The sequence below is a fragment of the Phalacrocorax aristotelis genome, chromosome 6 (genome assembly GCF_949628215.1).
Source record: "Phalacrocorax aristotelis chromosome 6, bGulAri2.1, whole genome shotgun sequence".
Taxonomy (NCBI): domain Eukaryota; kingdom Metazoa; phylum Chordata; class Aves; order Suliformes; family Phalacrocoracidae; genus Phalacrocorax; species Phalacrocorax aristotelis.
Window position 1 is genome coordinate 23,323,594 of NC_134281.1, and position 18,730 is coordinate 23,342,323.

The window sequence follows — 18,730 nt, forward strand, 5'->3', positions numbered from 1 at the left end:
TCACACTGAGTTCCAGCCTTGTTATACTCCTCATCAGAACCAAACACGGAAAAGAGCTAGACTCTGAGGAGGAAATGTAAACCTGCCAGTGCATATCCAGAGTTCCTGTTGTAAATGCTTCCTCAAATAGTCTTCTTAGACCCTGTTCCACTCTGCTTCCCAGCATGTCATATTTCTTTCCAGGCTACTAAATGTACCTAGACAAGTAAAATTACACCAGCACAGTGTCCCAGAGTGGATTCTGCCACTGAGATGCTTTGTAGCCAAACACATCCAGAATGTCAGAAATACAAAAAGTGGGGTAAAGCTACAAATTTATGTTGCCTTTCCCTGAACTACCACATCTACAGAGTGCAGAGAAGATTCTGGATCCAGAGCTTGATACCATCAAAAACTTCAGATATATGCTACAGCTATGCCTACAGATGATGAGCACCTAGTATGCATCAGTATAATTTGTGGTATCTCCTGACAAACTGTCTAATACTGTTTCAGCAGAGCTGTTTGCCAGTAAAGTGAAAACTTGACACCTACCCAGCCAAGAGCTCTGTTAAAAGTCAAAAAGCAAACCAGTGAAATGTGATCTATGGCTTTACTTTAGATAGCAGATTACAGCAAAAAGCTGTAAAAACCCAAGGAAGAGTCATTTTTCCCTCATATGCTCAGGCTTCTAACCTTCTGCTAAATCTTCAAAGGATCAGGTAAAATGCAAGAAAGTAAGTGTATAAAAAAGAAAGATCAGAGCCAGTGTTTTTCTTTCTCTCCTATTTACATTGAACTTTCTTAACAAGCTCAATATCAGCAGAGGAGATTGCCACTTTACAAATGTTATTAGCGGATGGCAGAAATCCCCAGGAGACTTCTGTGCAAAGTCTAATGTGAACAGGAATTTTGGGTTTTTTTGCTTTCTATTACAGACAAAAATTTCTTTCAATCTTTTTTTGCCCTAGCGCGCTCTGATTCAGCTGACATCTCTCTGCATTCATGAAGAAGTGTCTGTTAATACACCTTTTGCATTAATTTGAAATAATCTCCCACCCTACTTTGCTAAGCAAGAAACTAGCTGCATCATCTTAATTACCATTCTCAATTTACTTGATGGAGGTGGAATACTGGAACAGTAGTTCAGCATCTGCCTCTGTTACGTGGAATTGTGCTATTTCCTGATGGTATATAATAATAATTTAAAATTTGTTGTTTTGTTGTTGACAACTTAAGTATATATTATACTTAAGTATATATTATACTTAATTCTAAGTATTTTACCCATGTAAGCATCAATGGAAACAGCGTGGTTTTTTCCCCTCCCTTCATCCAGAAGCACAGCATCTTGGCAGGTGAAAACAGCCTCTTCAGCAGCTACCTCCAGTTCCTTGAAAAAGGGAAGACTTGGTACAAAATGTGGGTGACCGTCCCCAAGACTGAACCTCTTGTTCTGTATCTGCAAGGAAGTAGCCAGGTAAAATGACTTCCATGAAGGTTAACACACAGCAAAAAAAAAGAAGCATAAGTCAAGCTGAGAATTAGGCCAAAGGATTTGGCTTGGTTTCAACAACAAAAATGAACTTGGTATTCTGAATATAGCACAAAGCCTCAGAGATTTCAGATTTCCTTGTTATCTGTAGTTATTGCTGATACGTTTATGAGCAAATGTTTAAGCTCAGAGCTTTTCTTTTCCATTTTTTTAACAAAAAGACAAAACAAGGATAATTTGATTATGTTTTGCTTATTTTAGAGATTTCAGGCAGGTATATTCAAAGGTTTTAATACCCTGTCATTAGGGAAAGCACTTTCCTGTAACGTGTAGAGCTGCAAAGCAGTATGAGTAGTGCAATTGCTGGTTCAAGCTTTTCTTCTTTTTCTTTTTTTTTTTTTTTTAACCTAGTTCTGGGTTGAGAGGGTGGAGAAATTTGTAGAAAGGTAGATGTTCTTCAGCCTGAAAAATGCACTGTGTTTGGTAAAGCTCCTTGCTGTAGCATCATGTGATTTTATCTTTGCTTGAAATAATTACTGTGATAAGCATTATTTTTTTTGAAGCTGTGCTGTGGAAGCTAACTAGCATTTGTGTGCTATGAAATCCAAGTGATAGAAATACCTATATCCAGGACAGAATATCCACAATAGAAGTATCAGTCATGCTTCCTTAGTGCTGAAGATAAAGAATGACAATGCTGAAATGAGATCCCCCATATCCAGTTTTGTATTTGGCGTTTGACATGTTTATATATATCTTTGTTTTATCTCCAGGGTGGGATGGAAGAAGAAATGGGTTCAAATTCAGCCTACCATTACCCTTCTGTAATTCTAGTGAGGTGAAGGGTTTGCTTTTTATTAGCATCAGTTTGTATGGCTGTAGCTTGGAACAGTCTGGGAACTAAATATTACCCATAATTTTATAAAGCTATTCAAAGTAAAGCTTACCCCATAGCAAATGTTCAACAAGAAGTACACATTGTCCTCAGAAGTGTGTTTATTTTGCTCCTGGTCAGCAAGAACACCTCTGGTTTTAAACAAGTGTGTGCAATGTTTTAAGCATAGTGCTCAAGAATTTGGAGCTCCAGGCACAGCCCATTTGGCTTGATCTGGTATTTAAACCCCACGCTGGGTAAGCTTCCAATTCATGCCACAGGCAGTGAGCTGCCTGGCTTTCCTCCTAGTCAACAGGAGATGCATGACTGAAATGATAAGCTGGAAAAGCAAACTGCCTCAGACAAAACGCTAAAACGAATGCAACAAAACCAGTCTTTAGACCTCTCTGAGTCAGAGTCTGGGGAAAGGAGAAAAGCTTTAAAAAAGCAAAGCAAAGAGAATGGCTTTGCTGTGAAATATTTCAACTGATGTGAAAGCTGTGCCTCAGCAAAGGACCAGCGCAACCCCTGAACCCCATACAGACCAAGCCAGTGTCTCTTGCACAGGCAAGTTTGGGGAAGGATAGTGAGAATAGAGGGGAAGAGGTCTAAATTCTTCAGCCTTCCTCACCCAGGAGCAACATATGTAATCTAAGAATGGAATAAGGAGTTGAGAGGAAGCAACGCTTCTTCCATGGTATGACCTAGGAAGATAATTTCTCCTAGTCCATGACTGATTGTCTCAGGAGAACAAAAGTAATAACCCATGGGACATGAACCAGCTGTATTTACTGCACTACAGAATGATGTTCAATTCTGCAGGTCCCCTCCGAACAGTCATGCAAGGCCAAGGTTGGAAGCTGGAGGAGCTTCTGTGCTTCAGATGCTACGTTCTTTGCCCCATGTCCTGCCAAATTTGATCTCAAGTCTCTGTTGATATTATTAGTAAGATCCTGATTTTTAGAGGAAAATGTTGCCTTTGATACTGATTGTCAATTTTATGGCAGTTAAATTTAATGGTTAGCATCCTCAACTACTTCAGGTGTGACATAAATCTCCCAGTAAAGCGGCAAGAAAGCATACAGGAGAAAGTTGATCTATCTTACATGCAATAACCAAGCCAGGATTTACTATCGGGAATCACCAGTTTCAGGCTGAGACTATAAACAACAAAATGAGTCCCTCCTTCAAGGGCCTACGATTCCCACTTGTATACTTTCTTCAATTTGCATCTAACTGAAGGAAAAAATTACAAACCAAATCCCATTCCTTGATATTAACCCAATGTTCTTGTTATTTCTGGTTTACATAATATACACCAGGCTCTGAGAAAAATCTTTTCCAGAGCTTCATGCCTGGTGGCCGAGTGTCTGGCATCAGTCAGGAACCACTCACGTGCATGAATGTTATTTTCCCAGTGTTGTGGTTTAGCCAGCAACTCAACCCCACACAGGCGCTCACTCACTTCCCCACCGGTGGGACAGGGGAGAGAATCAGAAGGGTAATGCTCGTGGGTTGAGATAAGAACAGTTTAATAATTAAAATAAAACAACAACAATGCAATGGAAAGGAGAACGATGAGAGGCGCAAAACCTGGGGGGGGGAATGAACCACAAAAACAAACCGCACGTGACACAGCCGCTCACCACCCACCAACCCAACGCCACCAGTCCCCGAGCCACAACTGCCCCCCTCAGCACGCCAGCTGCCCCCCTTAATATACTGGTCATGGTGTCACATGGTATGGAATGGACATCCCATTGGCCAGTCGGGGTCAGCTGCCCTGGCTGTGGCCCCACCCCTCCCGGCATCCTGCCCACGTGGCAGAGCATGGGAAGCTGGAAAGGTCCCTGCCTACTACAGGCATTACAGTGAAGAGAATTAACCCCTTCTCAGCCAAAACCAGCACACCCAGGCATTGTTTTGTTTTGTACAACCACTTTGATGCATCTCACAAACCTCTTTAGGCCTGCAAAGAAACATTTCAGTGCCTAAAAGCAGAGGTTTCTTTTGGCAATATTATTGCCAACAATGGTATTAGAGGTCTTGAAACACAGACCAAGTGAAGCATTACTATAACAGTTTGAAAATTGGGGGATTATTTTTAAAAGGAACAGGAAGAACAGCTGCCTCATGGGAAGAAGGAGTAGACCAAGCTGAATCTGGAGCTTCTGATACAGTAAAAGCCCTGACAGCTTTCGTCCTTTGCACCCCCAGCCTTCACACCAAAGAACAAATGCCAGTGCAAATGGAAAAACAACTCATAGGCTTTAAGCGATAGCAAGAAAGCTGCTCTTTAGCTTTAGATTCTTGTTCCAGGAGAATGAATTAATCCTGAGTGCTCACGGTTTAAGACTTGCATAAGGCTTTATGCATGAGGATAAAATCCACAGCTTATTTAGGTATGGAAATCGTACCAATTTTATCTGTTCTTAAACTGAGACAGGATTTGTGCAACTGTTTGTTTATCTGAGTGAAATTATAAGAGTTTGCTTATAAGCAAAGACCACCTCAGGTTTATGGATCAGTAGTTTTACAGAAACTTGTCTTTCCAAGGGCTCAACCTGGAGCTTCTGCCCCCATTGGCCTTGTAAAATGCACAACTACCTCCAGAGCTGACATTAACTTACACCTGATTGAGAAATGCAGAATTAAGGAGTCCCAGCTAGCTAGAGAAATAATGAATTTTGTAGAAATACAGAGGGTAAATTAGTATAGTGAGAGCTAGATGTCATGGTTTTAGCTGGGATAGAGTTAATTTTCTTTACTGTAGCTGGCATAGTGCTGTGCTTTGGACTTAGTATGAAAACAATGTCGATAACACACCGATGTTTTGGTTGTTGCTGGGTAGCGCTTGTACTAGCCAAGGACTCTTCTAGCTTCCCATGCTCTGCCAGGTGCACAAGAAGCCGGGAGGGGAGGGGGCACAGCTAAGAGAGCGGATTCAAACTGACCAAAGGGATATTCCATATCATGTAACGTCGTGCCGAGTATGTTAACTGGGAGGAGCTGGCCGGGGGAGGGAATCAACTGTTGCAGCTCGGGAACTGGCAGCATCAATTGGTGGGTGGTGAGCGGTTGTATCGTTTGTGTTTCTGGGTTTTTTTTTACTTTTTTTTCCTTTTCCCTTTTATTATATTATCATTATTGTTTTTATTATAATAATTATTATTATTTTTATTGTAATTATTAAACTGTGCTTATCTCAACCCACAAGTTCTTTTGCTCTTCTGATTCTCTACCCCATCCCACAGGAGTAGGGGGGAGTGAGTGAGCGGCTGCATGGTGTTTAGTTGCCGACTAAGGCTGAACCACAACAGTCCATTTTGGCACCCAGTGTGGGGCATGAAGGGTTTTAGATAATAACAGTTGCTGGTCACAGCATTGATTCACCTGTTCTCAATATTAGTTTGTCCAGTGTATACCATGCTGATTGTAAAGTACACGTTAAAAATTGCTGTTGATTTTTGTAGTTTGCTGTGCTCTGCAGTGATTAGAGATATTTTGCCTAGGAGATTTGTTATTAAAACACTGGCCTTGACTGTTATCGGTTATTTAGGTCTTGCATGGAAGCCGTTACTGTACTTTGGCTATCACCTCGTGGAGACAATTAGCAATTATACCTCCTCCTCTGAGAAGTTTTTTATGGGGGAAATACAGAATGGCACCGTAGCTACCATCTTATATAATGTCTCCTCCTTCATTACAACAACTTTTCAGTATCTTGAACATCCTTGGGTAGTCAAGATACATTTGGTGGTATTGCTTTGGCAGATGGTTTCAGTTCTGTCTAAGCTTAATAAGCAATTTAAGAATATAATCCAGAGATCTGCCCCAAGGCTCAATAGCTATGCGTGGCAGGGTATGTGGGATAGTATGGGCAAATGCCTAAGACAGTGGGCACCCCATGTGGTGTGGGACTTCACCCCTGAACAAGTGCAGAATCCTGAAAAATTAGTAGAATATTTGGAGAAAGTGTGTTGTCACCCTGGCAATTCCAGAGAGATACAAATCATTGCAATGTGCTAGGGCCGGGCCCATGCCTATTGATCCCTATTTAACAATATTCAGTACCCCCAAGGGGAAGAGAAGGCCTCTGGATCTAAAAAGACAAAGACAAGGAAAGTGACAAGCACTGCAGCCACTTAAACCCCCACGACAGACACTGCAGCTACTCCGACCACAGTGACAAGTACTGTGGCCACTCAAACCCCCATGACAGGCACTGCAGCTACTCAAACACTGGTGACAAGCATTGCAGCTAAATCAGAGGACCAACCCATGCCAGTATCAGTCGCCCCTATGCTCAAGAAGAAATCTTGGAAAAGAAAGTCAACTCGTTTAGGAAGAGATGATGAAGAACCAGGGCCATCACAAGAAGAGGAGGAGGAAGAACTTGTACAAGAAACAGAAACTAGACAAGAAGAAATATTGGAAGCAGACGACAACTCGTTTAGAACGGGATGATGAAAAAGCAGGGCCATCAGGGGGAAAGGAGGAAGAAGTCATAAATGAAATAGAGACCACCCGATCCCTATCCTTGAGTGAGTTGCAGGATATACTAAAAGATTTCAGCTGTCATTCAGGTGAGCACATTATCACCTGGATGCTGGGATAACGGTGCCAGTAGCCTGGAATTAGAAGGGAAGGAAGCCAAACAACTGGGATCCCTCTCTAGGGAAGGGGGCATTGACAAAGCAATTGGAAAAGGAACACAAGTCCTCAGTCTCTGGAGGCGACTCCTGTCAGGTGTGAGAGAAAGGTACCCCTTCAAAGCAGATATTGTATTTTGCCTAGGAAAATGGATGACCATGGAGAAAGGTATCCAGTACCTGAAGGAACTAGCTGTGCTCGAGGTGATTTATAGTGACCTAGACGATGAACAGTCATCCAAAGATCCAGATAAAGCCCAGTGCACGACCCATGTGGTGGAAGTTTCTACAGAGCGCACCATCGACGCATAGGAACTCATTGGCCGTAATGTCCTGGAAAGATGACGAGACACCAACAGTGGTGGAGGTGATTGATAGACTCTGGGAGTATGAACCAAATAGCTTGTCTCTGCTGTGGAGAAACTGTCCTGGGAGGTCCAGCAACTCAAAGAAGATATGTCCTGCTCCTCATCTCTAGAGAGTAGTGTCTCAGCTGTTAGGAATAAGCGTCCTTTGGCTCAAAGGAGAGGATACACACCATGGGCCATGCTATGGTTCTACCTTCATGACCACGGAGAGGACATGATGAGGTGGGATGGCAAGCCTACCTCAGCCTAGAGGCACGGGTATGTGAACTGCAAGGAAGAACAATCACTCAGGGAGGTTCTTCCAGGAAAGCTGCTGCTCCAATTTCCAGTGAGCAGGTCCCTAGACAGAGGAGTGGAAGCGCTGATTTTATTTCTGAGCTTAATAGAGAGACTTTTGACTCACATTTGCAGGAAGTGAGTTGTGAATGCCATGATCAAGACTAGAGGGGCCTGCCTCCAGCCAGGTGGAGGAAAGGGATAACTGGGCTTACTGGACTGTGTGGATCCGATGGCCTGGCACATCTGACCCACAGGAATACAAAGCTTTAGTGGACGCCGGTGCACAGTGCACCCTAATGCCATCAAACCATATAGGGGCAGAACCCATCAGTATTGCTGGAGTGACAGAGGGATCCCAAGAGCTAACTGTATTGGAGGCCGAAGTGAGCCTCACCAGGAATGAGTGGCAAAAGCACTCCATTGTGACTGGCCCAGAGGCTCCGTGCATCCTTGGCATAGACTACCTCAGGAGAGGGTATTTCAAGGACCCAAAAGAGTACAGGTGGGCTTTTGGTGTAGCTGCCTTGGAGATGGAGAGAATTAAACAGCTGTCTACCTTGCCTGGCCTCTCAAAGGACCCTTCTGTTGTGGGGTTGCTGAGGGTCAAAGAACAACAGGTGCCGATCACTACCACAACAGTGCACCGACGGCAATATTGCACCAACCAAGATTCTCTGATTCCCATCCATGAGCTCATTCACTGACTGAAAAGCCAAGGAGTCATCAGTAAGATGCACTCACCCTTTAACAGTCCCATATGGCCAGTCCGGAAGTCTAATGGAGAGTGGAGGCTATAGTAGACTATCGTGGCCTGAATGAAGTCACTCCACCGTTGAGTGCTGCTGTGCCAGACATGCTAGAACTTCAATACAAACTGGAGTCCAAGGCAGCCAAGTGGTATGCCACAACTGATATTGCTAATGCATTCTTCTCAATCCCTTTGGCAGCAGAGTGCAGGCCACAGTTTGCTTTTACTTGGAGGGGCGCCCAGTACACCTGGAATCGAGTACCCCAGGGGTGGAAACACAGTCCTACCATTTTCCATGGACTGATTCAGACTGTACTAGAACAGGGAGAAGCTCCAGAACACCTTCAGTACATTGATGACATCATCATGTGGGGCAACACAGCAGAAGAAGTTTTTAAGAAAGGGAAGAAAATAGTCCAAATCCTTCTGAAAGCTGGTTTTGCCATAAAACAACGTAAGGTGAAGGGACCCGCACAAGAGATCCAGTTCTTAGGAATCAAATGGCAAGATGGACGTTGTCAGATCCCAATGGATGTGATCAACAAAATAGCAGCCATGTCTCCACCAACTAGCAAAAAGGAAACACAAGCGTTTTTGGGTGTTGTGGTTTTTTGGAGAATGCATATTCCACACTACAGTCTGATCATAAGCCCTCTCTATCAAGTGACCCGGAAGAAGAATGATTTCAAATGGGGCCCTGAGCAACAACAAGCATTTGAACAGATTAAACGAGAAATAGTTCATGCAGTAGCCCTTGGGCCAGTCCGGGCAGGACAAGATATAAAAAATGTGCTACACTGCAGCCGGGGAGAACGGCCCTACCTGGAGCCTCTGGCAGAAAGCGCCACGGGAGACCCTAGGGTTTTGGAGTCGGGGATACAGCTGGTCTGAAGCCCGCTATACTCCAACTGAAAAAGAGATATTGGCAGCATATGAAGGCGTTTGAGCTGCTTCAGAAGTGGTTGGTACTGAAGCACAGTTGCTCCTGCCACCCCGACTGCCAGTGCTGGGCTGGATGTTCAAAGGGAACGTCCCCTCTACACACCATGCAACTGATGCTACGTGGAGTAAATGGGTTGCACTGATCACCCAGCAGGCTCGAGTAGGAAACCCCAGTCACCCAGGAATCTTGGAAGTGATTATGGACTGGCCAGAAGGCAAAGATTTTGGATCATCACCAGAGGAGGAGGAGACACGTGCTGAAGAAGCCCCACTGTATAACAAACTGCCAGAAGATGAAAAGCAGTATGCCCTGTTCACTGATGGGTCCTGTCGCCTTGTGGGAAAGCACCGGAGATGGAAGGCTGCTGTATGGAGTCCTACACGACAAGTTGCAGAAACTGCTGAAGGAGAAGGTGAATCGAGCCAGTTTGCAGAGGTAAAGGCCATCCAGCTGGCCTTAGACATTGCTGAACGGGCAAAGTGGCCAGTGCTCTATCTCTATACTGACTGCTGGATGGTGGCAAATGCCCTGTGGGGCTGGCTACAGCCAGTGGAAGCAAAGCAACTGGCACCATAGAGGCAAACCCATCTGGGCCGCCACATTGTGGCAAGATATTGCTGCCCGGGTAGAGAACCTGGTTGTAAAGGTACGTCACGTCGATGCTCACATCCCCAAGAGTCGGGCCACTGAAGAACATCAAAACAACCAGCAGGTGGATCCAGCTGCCAAGATTGAAGTGGCTGAGGTGGATCTGGACTGGCAACATAGGGTGAACTATTCCTAGCTCGATGGGCCCATGACACCTCAGGCCATCAAGGGAGAGATGCAACATAGAGGTGGGCTCGTGATCGAGGGGTGGACTTGACCATGGACGTTATTGTGCAGGTTATCCACGAATGTGAAACGTGCACTACAATCAAGCAAGCGAAGCGGGTAAAGCCTCTGTGGTATGAGGGACGATGGCTGAAGTATAAATATGGGGAGGCCTGGCAAATCGATTATATCACACTGCCACAAACCGGCCAAGGCAAGCGCCATGTTCTCACCATGGTAGAAGCAACCACTGGCTGGCTGGAAACATATCCTGTCCCCCATGCCACTGCCCTGAACACTAACCTGGGTCTCGAAAAACAAGTCCTGTGGCGACATGGCACCCCAGAGAGAACTGAGTCAGACAACGGGACTCATTTCCGAAATAACCTCATAGACACCTGGGCCAAAGAGCACGGCATTGAGTGGGTGTATCACACCCCCTATCACGCACCAGCCTCAGGAAACATTGAACAGTACAATGGACTGTTAAAACTACGCTAAGAGCAACGGGAGGTGAAACATTCAGGCGCTGGGATACACATTTAGCAAAAGCCACGTGGTTAGCCAACAGGAGGGGATCTGCCAATCAAGCTGGCCCTGCCCAGTCAGAAATCCTACATACTGTGGAAGGGGAGAGAGTCCCTGTAGTGCATGTAAAAAATATGCTGGGCAAAAGAGTCTGGGCTCTTCCGGCCTCAGGCAAGGGCAAACCCATTTGTGGGACTGCTTTTGCTCAAGGACCTGGGTGCAGTTGGTGGGTGATGTGGGAGGATGGAGGAGTCCGGTGTGTACCTCAAGGGGATTTGATTCTGGGTGAAAACAGCCAATGAACTGAATAATATGCTGTTAATTGCTGTATAATGTTGCATGTCATCACTACTATGGTTGCTATATGCCATACCAATGGTATCATGCTACAGATCTCCCAAATTAATAAAAAAATGAACTTTCATTGAACCAGGCAAAGTGCAGCGGTGATAGAACAAGGACTAACAGTGCAGCAGTGACGAAATGAGGACTGAATTCAGCATGCAACAATCCAACACCACACACCCCACCTCTCTGAAAGAATCATACAATAGATGGAACCTGAAGTCATGGACTAAATGAACTCAGTGGACATTTCATGGAAATTTTACAGGGGTGGTCCATAGACTAGGGGAATGATACATGAAATCTGTATATTCTGTTAAAGGATGAGAGGGCGGATAGGGGTTATTGAAATTATGTTGCATAGTATGGGACCTGAGCATGATGTAAATGATATGGAATAAGAAACGGACTGTTGTGGTTCAGCCTCAGTCGGCAACTAAACACCACGCAGCCGCTCACTCACTCCCCCCTACTCCTGTGGGATGGGGTAGAGAATCAGAAGAGCAAAAGAACTTGTGGGTTGAGATAAGCACAGTTTAATAATTACAATAAGAATAATTATTATTATAATAATTATTATTATAATAAAAACAATAATGATAATATAATAAAAGGGGAAAGGAAAAAAAAAGTAAAAAAAAACCAGAAACACAAACGATACAACCGCTCACCACCCACCAATTGATGCTGCCAGTTCCCGAGCTGCAACAGTTGATTCCCTCCCCCGGCCAGCTCCTCCCAGTTAACATACTCGGCACGACATTACATGATACGGAATATCCCTTTGGTCAGTTTGAATCCACTCTCTTAGCTGTGCCCCCTCCCCTCCCGGCTTCTTGTGCACCTGGCAGAGCATGGGAAGCTAGAAGAGTCCTTGACTAGTACAAGCACTACTCAGCAACAACCAAAACATCGGTGTGTTATCGACATTGTTTTCATACTAAGTCCAAAGCACAGCACTATGCCAGCTACAGTAAAGAAAATTAACTCTATCCCAGCTAAAACCATGACACTAGGGTATGTAATAATTATGAGGTTTGATTCAAGAGAAAATTTTGTTTTATGAAATCTGAAGAAAAATCTTCTATTCATCATGTAAATGTGATTTACTCCTAGAAAATAAGGGAGTAGCTGAGTTTGAAGTTGAGTTTAGGGTTTTAGAAAAGTATTTTTGTGGCTTGTCTGTAGACCATGTTTAGGTGAAACTTTAATTGGCCCTGCACGAAACTCTGCCTCCACTATTTCATGGACCTGCAGAGCTTTGCATCTTGGCACACCATCGCATTGCGGAAGTCTCTTAAAGATTCGTGCAAGGCTGAGATTAGATCCTAAGTGGGTGGAGGGTAGAGTTTAGGTGGAAAAGCAGAGACTCAAAAGTAGCAGTAGGAAATTATAGTCATCTATCAGTGGGTAACTCTTGTTCTGTGTATTTGTGTAAGAGAGCTGATACGCTGCAATGAGATGTGCAGTGCAAGAGGGATGTCTCTATGGAGGGATACATGAAAAAGAACTGCCTGTGTAGTGGAATTGAGCTATCCATTCCCTGTCTGAAACCCTGGGTGTTGTAATGGTTGTAATAGAACAACGAATAAATGCTGCTGTAATTACCTAAATAAATAACACAGTAGTATTATGCTGCTTAGAGTCAGGATGAGTGCACAATGCTTGTGGTTACTGACAGTATTACACAACCAGTAGGTTTTTGTGTATCACTCACTATCTCAGGAAAAAATATTTAAATCAACCCTAAAGCAAAGGTCTTCTCAGCACTGGGTAGTTTGGTTTGATTATATTGGTTTGGATATTAGGAAAAACTTCTTCACCAAAAGGGTTGCCAAACACTGGAACAGGCTGCCCAGGGAGGTGGTTGAGTCTTCATCCCTGGAGGTATTTAAAAGAAGGGTAGATGTGGTGCTTGAGGATATGGTTCAGTGGTGGACTTGGCAGTGATAGGTTAGCGGTTGGACTTGATGATCTTAAGGGTCTTTTCCAACCTTAACGATTCTATGATTCTATGAAATACTGATATCATGCAACCCTGGTATGTTGCATACAGAAATATTAAACAAACAAGCAAACAAAAAACTATTCAACCAGCCAAATCTAGTAGGCTTTTAAAAATAGAATATGACATTTATATCTCTGTCAGGTCTGTAAATCTGTATGTGCTCGGTGTAGGGCCCAAATTCCTCGTGGGTGCAGTACAGCCCCTGGATTTGTTGCACTCCAGGTAGGGGAGGGGAAGGGCTCAGTGCCGGAGGAAAACCAGAGACGCTCACAGTCCAACAGAGAGGTCTGGTTTGGGTGTGTGGTATGACTGGAGGCTGAGTGCTTCACCTTTATCTGTCAGTAGTGCAGCTTTTCAGAGATAATTTCAATCCCTTCCTTTTGGATCAGGCAGGTACAGAGAAAGTGACAAAGGCATCCTATTAATAAAAGGGAGGAAGCAAGACCAAAGGCAGTCTGCTCAATTTGCCTGTGTCTGCATGTGTTGGGTATGTGTAACATGTAAAATTCAAACATAAATTTGCTCTTACACTGCACTTCTTGGCTTACAAACGATATTTTTCATTGTCATGGGCAACCTCCAATTTTACATGTGACAAGTCTTAGTGTCTGTTTTTCTAAAACAAGATCAAGGAAGGAGGCATGTTTATGCTGGCATGTGCTCTTGTGCATTTTGTGTTCATCAATCCCATATTTGCTTGCTTTAGCAATGCTACATATGCAGGTCTAGAGCTACCCTGTATGTGCCAGTTCAAACTTCTGCGTGTGCAAGATCTCCCTGTTTATATAGATGCGGCTGTGGTGTCAGGGTCGCAAAACTGTGTGCTGCTTTTAACACAATGACTTGCACACAAATAGGAACTGAATTATTTAGTGTTTAACCTAAAGTTGCAATAAATTTCCTAGAATAATGCCTAGTCTTCAAGCAGATGAACTCTGTCATTTTTACATAACAATAAAAAGTAGTAGATTAATAAATCAGGAAGGCTGTATTGATTTAATAAAACATGTAGACACATTTTTGACTGTGTATTTTTTGCTCCCTTAGTTAATGTGTGTGTTTGCATTGATGTGAGCAGTTCTGAAACTTAATTACTTTAGTCTAAGTATTAGAAAAGTAGGGGTTTTTTACCATTGCTCTCAGGGCTGTGGTCCCCTTCCAGTTTTACTAAGTCATCTGCATTCAGCATGGAGTGACAAAAGAATGACTTTGCCACCTCTTTGTGGGACGCCTTGTTAACTTTGGTATGAGGCATTGAACTTGTGTAGGCTGATACACAAGTAGCTGCTACAAGAGGCAATGGCTTCTTACAGATGCTTGATGCCTGTGTGGTATAGACTTCAGTTTGGGGACCCACCGTTGAAAATCTTTGATGGTATCAGTTGAAATGAGTTGCTTGGTCATTGCACACCTTGCCTTGCCAAAGTACACCTTTCATGAGAGCTTAGTAGAGGAGTTGGTTAATGCTCAAGATATGACTGTTAGAGAGCTGTATTGCTCCTTGGACCTTTAAGTTAATCTGGCCTTTAAAGGATGCTTAAGAATCTAAGCTTCAACTTTATTCACAACTTTGAAAGGCATCATAAATAACGTAAGACCTTCTGAGAAGATTGACTGATTGATTTAAAATCTGAAATTCTCTTTTATTTTAAAGTCTCCTCCCTGGTAATTGTCTTTGTGTCAGTGTACAGCTCTGCTTATTTGTCTCCTTTAAACCAATCTTACAAATGCCCCATGAGGTTCAAAAAGGACTATACTGAACTATTCTCGGCTGGATCTGATTGCCTGTACCTAATATAAAGGGGTTTTGGGGTTTTGGTTGTGTTTTTTTTTAAAGCTAACAGGCATAAGTTATGTGAAATTACATGAAAATCCCCAGCCATGCCACTGTTGGATCTGTATTCTTACTGCGAAAGGGAATCTGTTAAATAAGAAGAATAGAGCACCAAGAAGTCATTGCCTTTTATTAAGTTAAGTGGTTGATATCACTTCTTCTCTGTTTTCTAAGTACAGTACTGTATGAGGAGCTGAATGTATGCATACTCTGGAACTGTGTTCATGTCCTTACTTAAGCATGTGCATGTGTGTTCACTCTGTGGGCAGCGATGGCAGGCTACAGCACTAGCACAGAGGGGTTCTCAGCTGGCAGCACACACACAAGACACTGGTTTGATGAGAGTTGTGGTGTAGCTGCCTAGCCTGAGCGTGTGTCTGGTGACCATGTCTCAGATATAGGGTAATGCATCTCCGATCACATCTTACTACTTCAAAGCAAGCTTTAAATTGTTTGAAACAGGTGTTTCTTTAATCACATTGAGAGGAAATTTCCCTGCGCAGTATACCCCTGCTCCTCCCATTTCAAATATTACTTGTTACTGAACTTTTACATTTGTTGTTTCTTCTTTAGGATGGACGGAACCCACGTCCTATTCCTCTGCCTGGATATGAAGTCAGTTTACCAGGTTCTGGTGAGAAGTTTGAAGTGAAGCATGTTTTTAAGCTTTGCCAGTCCCAGCAAACTCTGTATTTCAGTGCAGAAGATGAAGAACTGCAGATGAAATGGATGGAAATTCTCACCAAAGCAGCCAAAGGGGAAACTGAAGATGCAGCTGAAGGGCTTGGGAACCCGTAGAGCAAGTTCCATTTACTTTCTCTTCTACATGCTATAAACCATCACTTGAATTTGGTATTCATGGCACTTTGGAATCTGTATGGCTTTATATTTTCATGTGTTCACACAGGAAATTCAATGGTTTCTCTCCTTTTATTGTACATTTCTCACATACAGTAGTTACCTGGCTTATATTATGTTAAAGCAAAAGGTAGTTGTAGTTGGTGGTGGTGTCAATGCACGTTTTAAAACAAAAGACAAGGAGAAAAGAATTAAAGGTAATGGAAAACCATCGGTCTCCTATTTTCCTAAATGTATATTTTCCAGTCCTTTTGATCGCTGTTCAGTGCAGGATGTGTATAGTCTGTGATTAGTTCTATAAATGCTGCCTTTTAAGTTAAATGTTGTAAAGGCTTGTGCTGGCCACTGACAATTACGTTCTCTGTCATTTCCCTCCTGGTAAAAGGTCTTTGTGACGTGTGAGCAATGTACTGAATGTTTTCCCTTTGCTAAAACTATGTCTCTGCTATTTTGAGATTACCTGTTCAGAAGACTGTAGAAGGGACTTCTAAAAATGACTGCAAACTGTGCAGAAAAGAAGATTAAGAAGCCTCATTGATTTTGAGCATTTATAATATTGTTTTTTATTTTGAAACCAGTAATTTCTTTCCTTCTATTTGAACCCATTTTGATGTAAGTGAACAAACATTTTATACTGCAAACTGGGTTATGATCAATAAACAAGAACATTTTTAGTACACACAGTACAAAAAGGTGACTTTTTTTGTTGTATTGGTTAATTTTAAAGTGACCTAGGGTTTATTTATATAATTTGTAAATAATGTTTCATAAGTATTTTGAGAATTCTTAAAAGGTCTCAGCTAATTAACAGGTTTTAGTTCATAGAATAAGAGATATCTGTATGAACGGAATTTGTAATTTAATTTTCCTGTTCACCTGTATGTGTCTTATTTTCAAACTTAAGTGCATATCTATTTAAATAAAAATTCATGCAGTTAACTCCTGAGCCAGATTTCCAAGGCACAGCAAGCTTTAGGTCAACATTTAATACAGGTTTAAAAACCAAACGAACAAAAGCAAACAAACAAACAAACAAAAATTTTAAAAAAATTTTAAAAGATGTCTGTTCCTAGTGGTAGTAAGCATGTAGTACTGATAAAAATGAAATAAAATCTGTTGCAGTACTGTATTTTAAAATGGTTTGGTTTAACTTTTGTTTCCTCTTCAACCTTCTACATTTTCTGATGTTAGTAGAAAGAAGGAGCTACTCCATACAGTGAGTTTGTTAGGATTGTTGAAAACTAGTGATCTGCATCAGTGAGGTGTTTTTTTTTTTTTGCTGTTTTTTGTTTTTATTTGGGTTTTGGATTGATTTTTGTTTTTGTTTTTGTTTTTATTTTACATTGGTATAACAAATCGTATACCTGAAATCTGTGATTCCAAAAATTAGAAGCCGTGTATTTAATTAGCTACTGGTAAGATTTCATGAGACTTGCATCTTCCCTCTCCTCCCTACCCACCCCCATCCAATCAGTTAGCATGAAAAAGGTTTCTTGCTGAGTAATTTTTCTTCTATAGTTCATGAGATGTAGTTCTTTTCAGTGTGTGATATTTCCTCCCCCAAGCTTCCCTGAAAATGTAATGATATAGGATGCTTGCCTTGAAAAGGTACTCATTTTGTAATATTTCTGGTTTGGGATTTCTTGGGGGGGGGGTGAAGGGGGGTGTTGAAGCTTTTCCTTTATTACTCCGCTTGCTTCATTCTTTTTCTTTGTTACCCAGACAGAAATAGGAAGGGAGAATGGTAAACCAAAACAAAATTAATGCATCTTAATAGATCTTTCATTTTCTATTTTTATTAACCAAGAAAAAAACTTTAGCACACATATTTTTGTAATTTTTTCTCCATATTTTTCTCTTTTTTTATAAATATGTCAAAATACACATCTAATAATTTTATATTATTCAGTTCACTTTCTTTAAAAAAAAGAATCTAAAAAATATTTTTAGTATGCCTGAAATGATAACACACAGTGGCACCTGTGGGCATTTGTGTCATGGTTCTCGTGCAGCAACTTAGTTTCCAGCTCCACTTTCAGGGAGCCTACCTGGGGCATCTCTGCTTTATGACTAAGCCCCAAATCATCAAGAGATTTTATAGTTTAAAGCCAGAAACTTAAACCTTGTCTGGAAAAGTAATGCAAGTCCATTGCAGATCCCAGAGCTCTGCTCTTGTTCAACACAGCATGAAAATGCTCAGCCTAGAGCCTAAAATGAAACAGCTAATGGTGTTACAGATTGGGATGACTGTTGTCCAAATCATGTGGTACTTCTCCAATAGACATCCAGTCACTAGCAGCATTCCACAGAGATCCAAATTGGGGCCGGTACACTTTAGTCACTTTGTAAATGACTTGGATGCAGGACTGGAAGGAATACTAATTAAGTTTGCTGATGACGCAAAATTGGGAGGAGCTGTTGACACTCTCGAGGGCAGAGAGGCCCTGCAGAGGGATCTGGACGGACTGGAGAGCTGGGCAATCACCAGCCATATGACATTTACCAAGGGCAAGGGCTGGATTTTATACCTGGGTCATGGCAACCCTGGATGTACATACAGACTGGGGAACGAGAGGCTGGAGAGCAGCCCTGCAGAGAGGGACCTGGGGGTTCTGGTTGACAGCAAGTTGAACATGAGCCAACAGCGTGACCTGGCAGCTAAAAGGGCCAACCGTGCCCTGCGGTGCATCAAGCACTGTATTGCAGCCAGTCAAGGGAGGGGATTGTCCCACTCTACTCTGCACCAGTGCAGCCTCACCTCAAGTACGGTGTGCATTTTTGGGCACCACAGTATATTAAGGATATAAAGCTACTAGAGAGAGTCCAGAGGAGAGCCACGAAGTTCATGGAGGGTTTAGAGGAGAAACCACATGAGGAGCAGCTAAAGTAACTTGGTTTGTTCAGCCTAGAGAAGAGGAGACTGAGAGGAGACCTCATCATGGTCCACAGCTTTGTCACAAGGGAAGGAGGAGGGGCAGACACTGATCTCTTCTCTCTAGTGACCAA

The 18,730-nt window shown here is 42.7% G+C and overlaps 1 protein-coding gene across 3 annotated transcripts in view; it reads left to right on the plus strand.

Annotated features, from left to right (window-relative positions):
* Positions 1–16,403, plus strand: part of FGD3 (FYVE, RhoGEF and PH domain containing 3) — a 118,847-nt gene extending 102,444 nt beyond the window's left edge. For 2 of the 3 annotated variants that reach the window (XM_075096635.1, XM_075096637.1), the window contains 2 exons: positions 1,319–1,459; positions 15,440–16,403. In XM_075096635.1, the coding sequence (XP_074952736.1) occupies positions 1,319–1,459; positions 15,440–15,664 (366 nt within the window). In that variant the 3' untranslated portion in view covers positions 15,665–16,403. The remainder of the gene's footprint in view (positions 1–1,318; positions 1,460–15,439) is intronic. The other variant, XM_075096636.1, reaches the window with a different exon arrangement.
* The last annotated feature ends 2,327 nt before the right edge of the window (positions 16,404–18,730 follow it).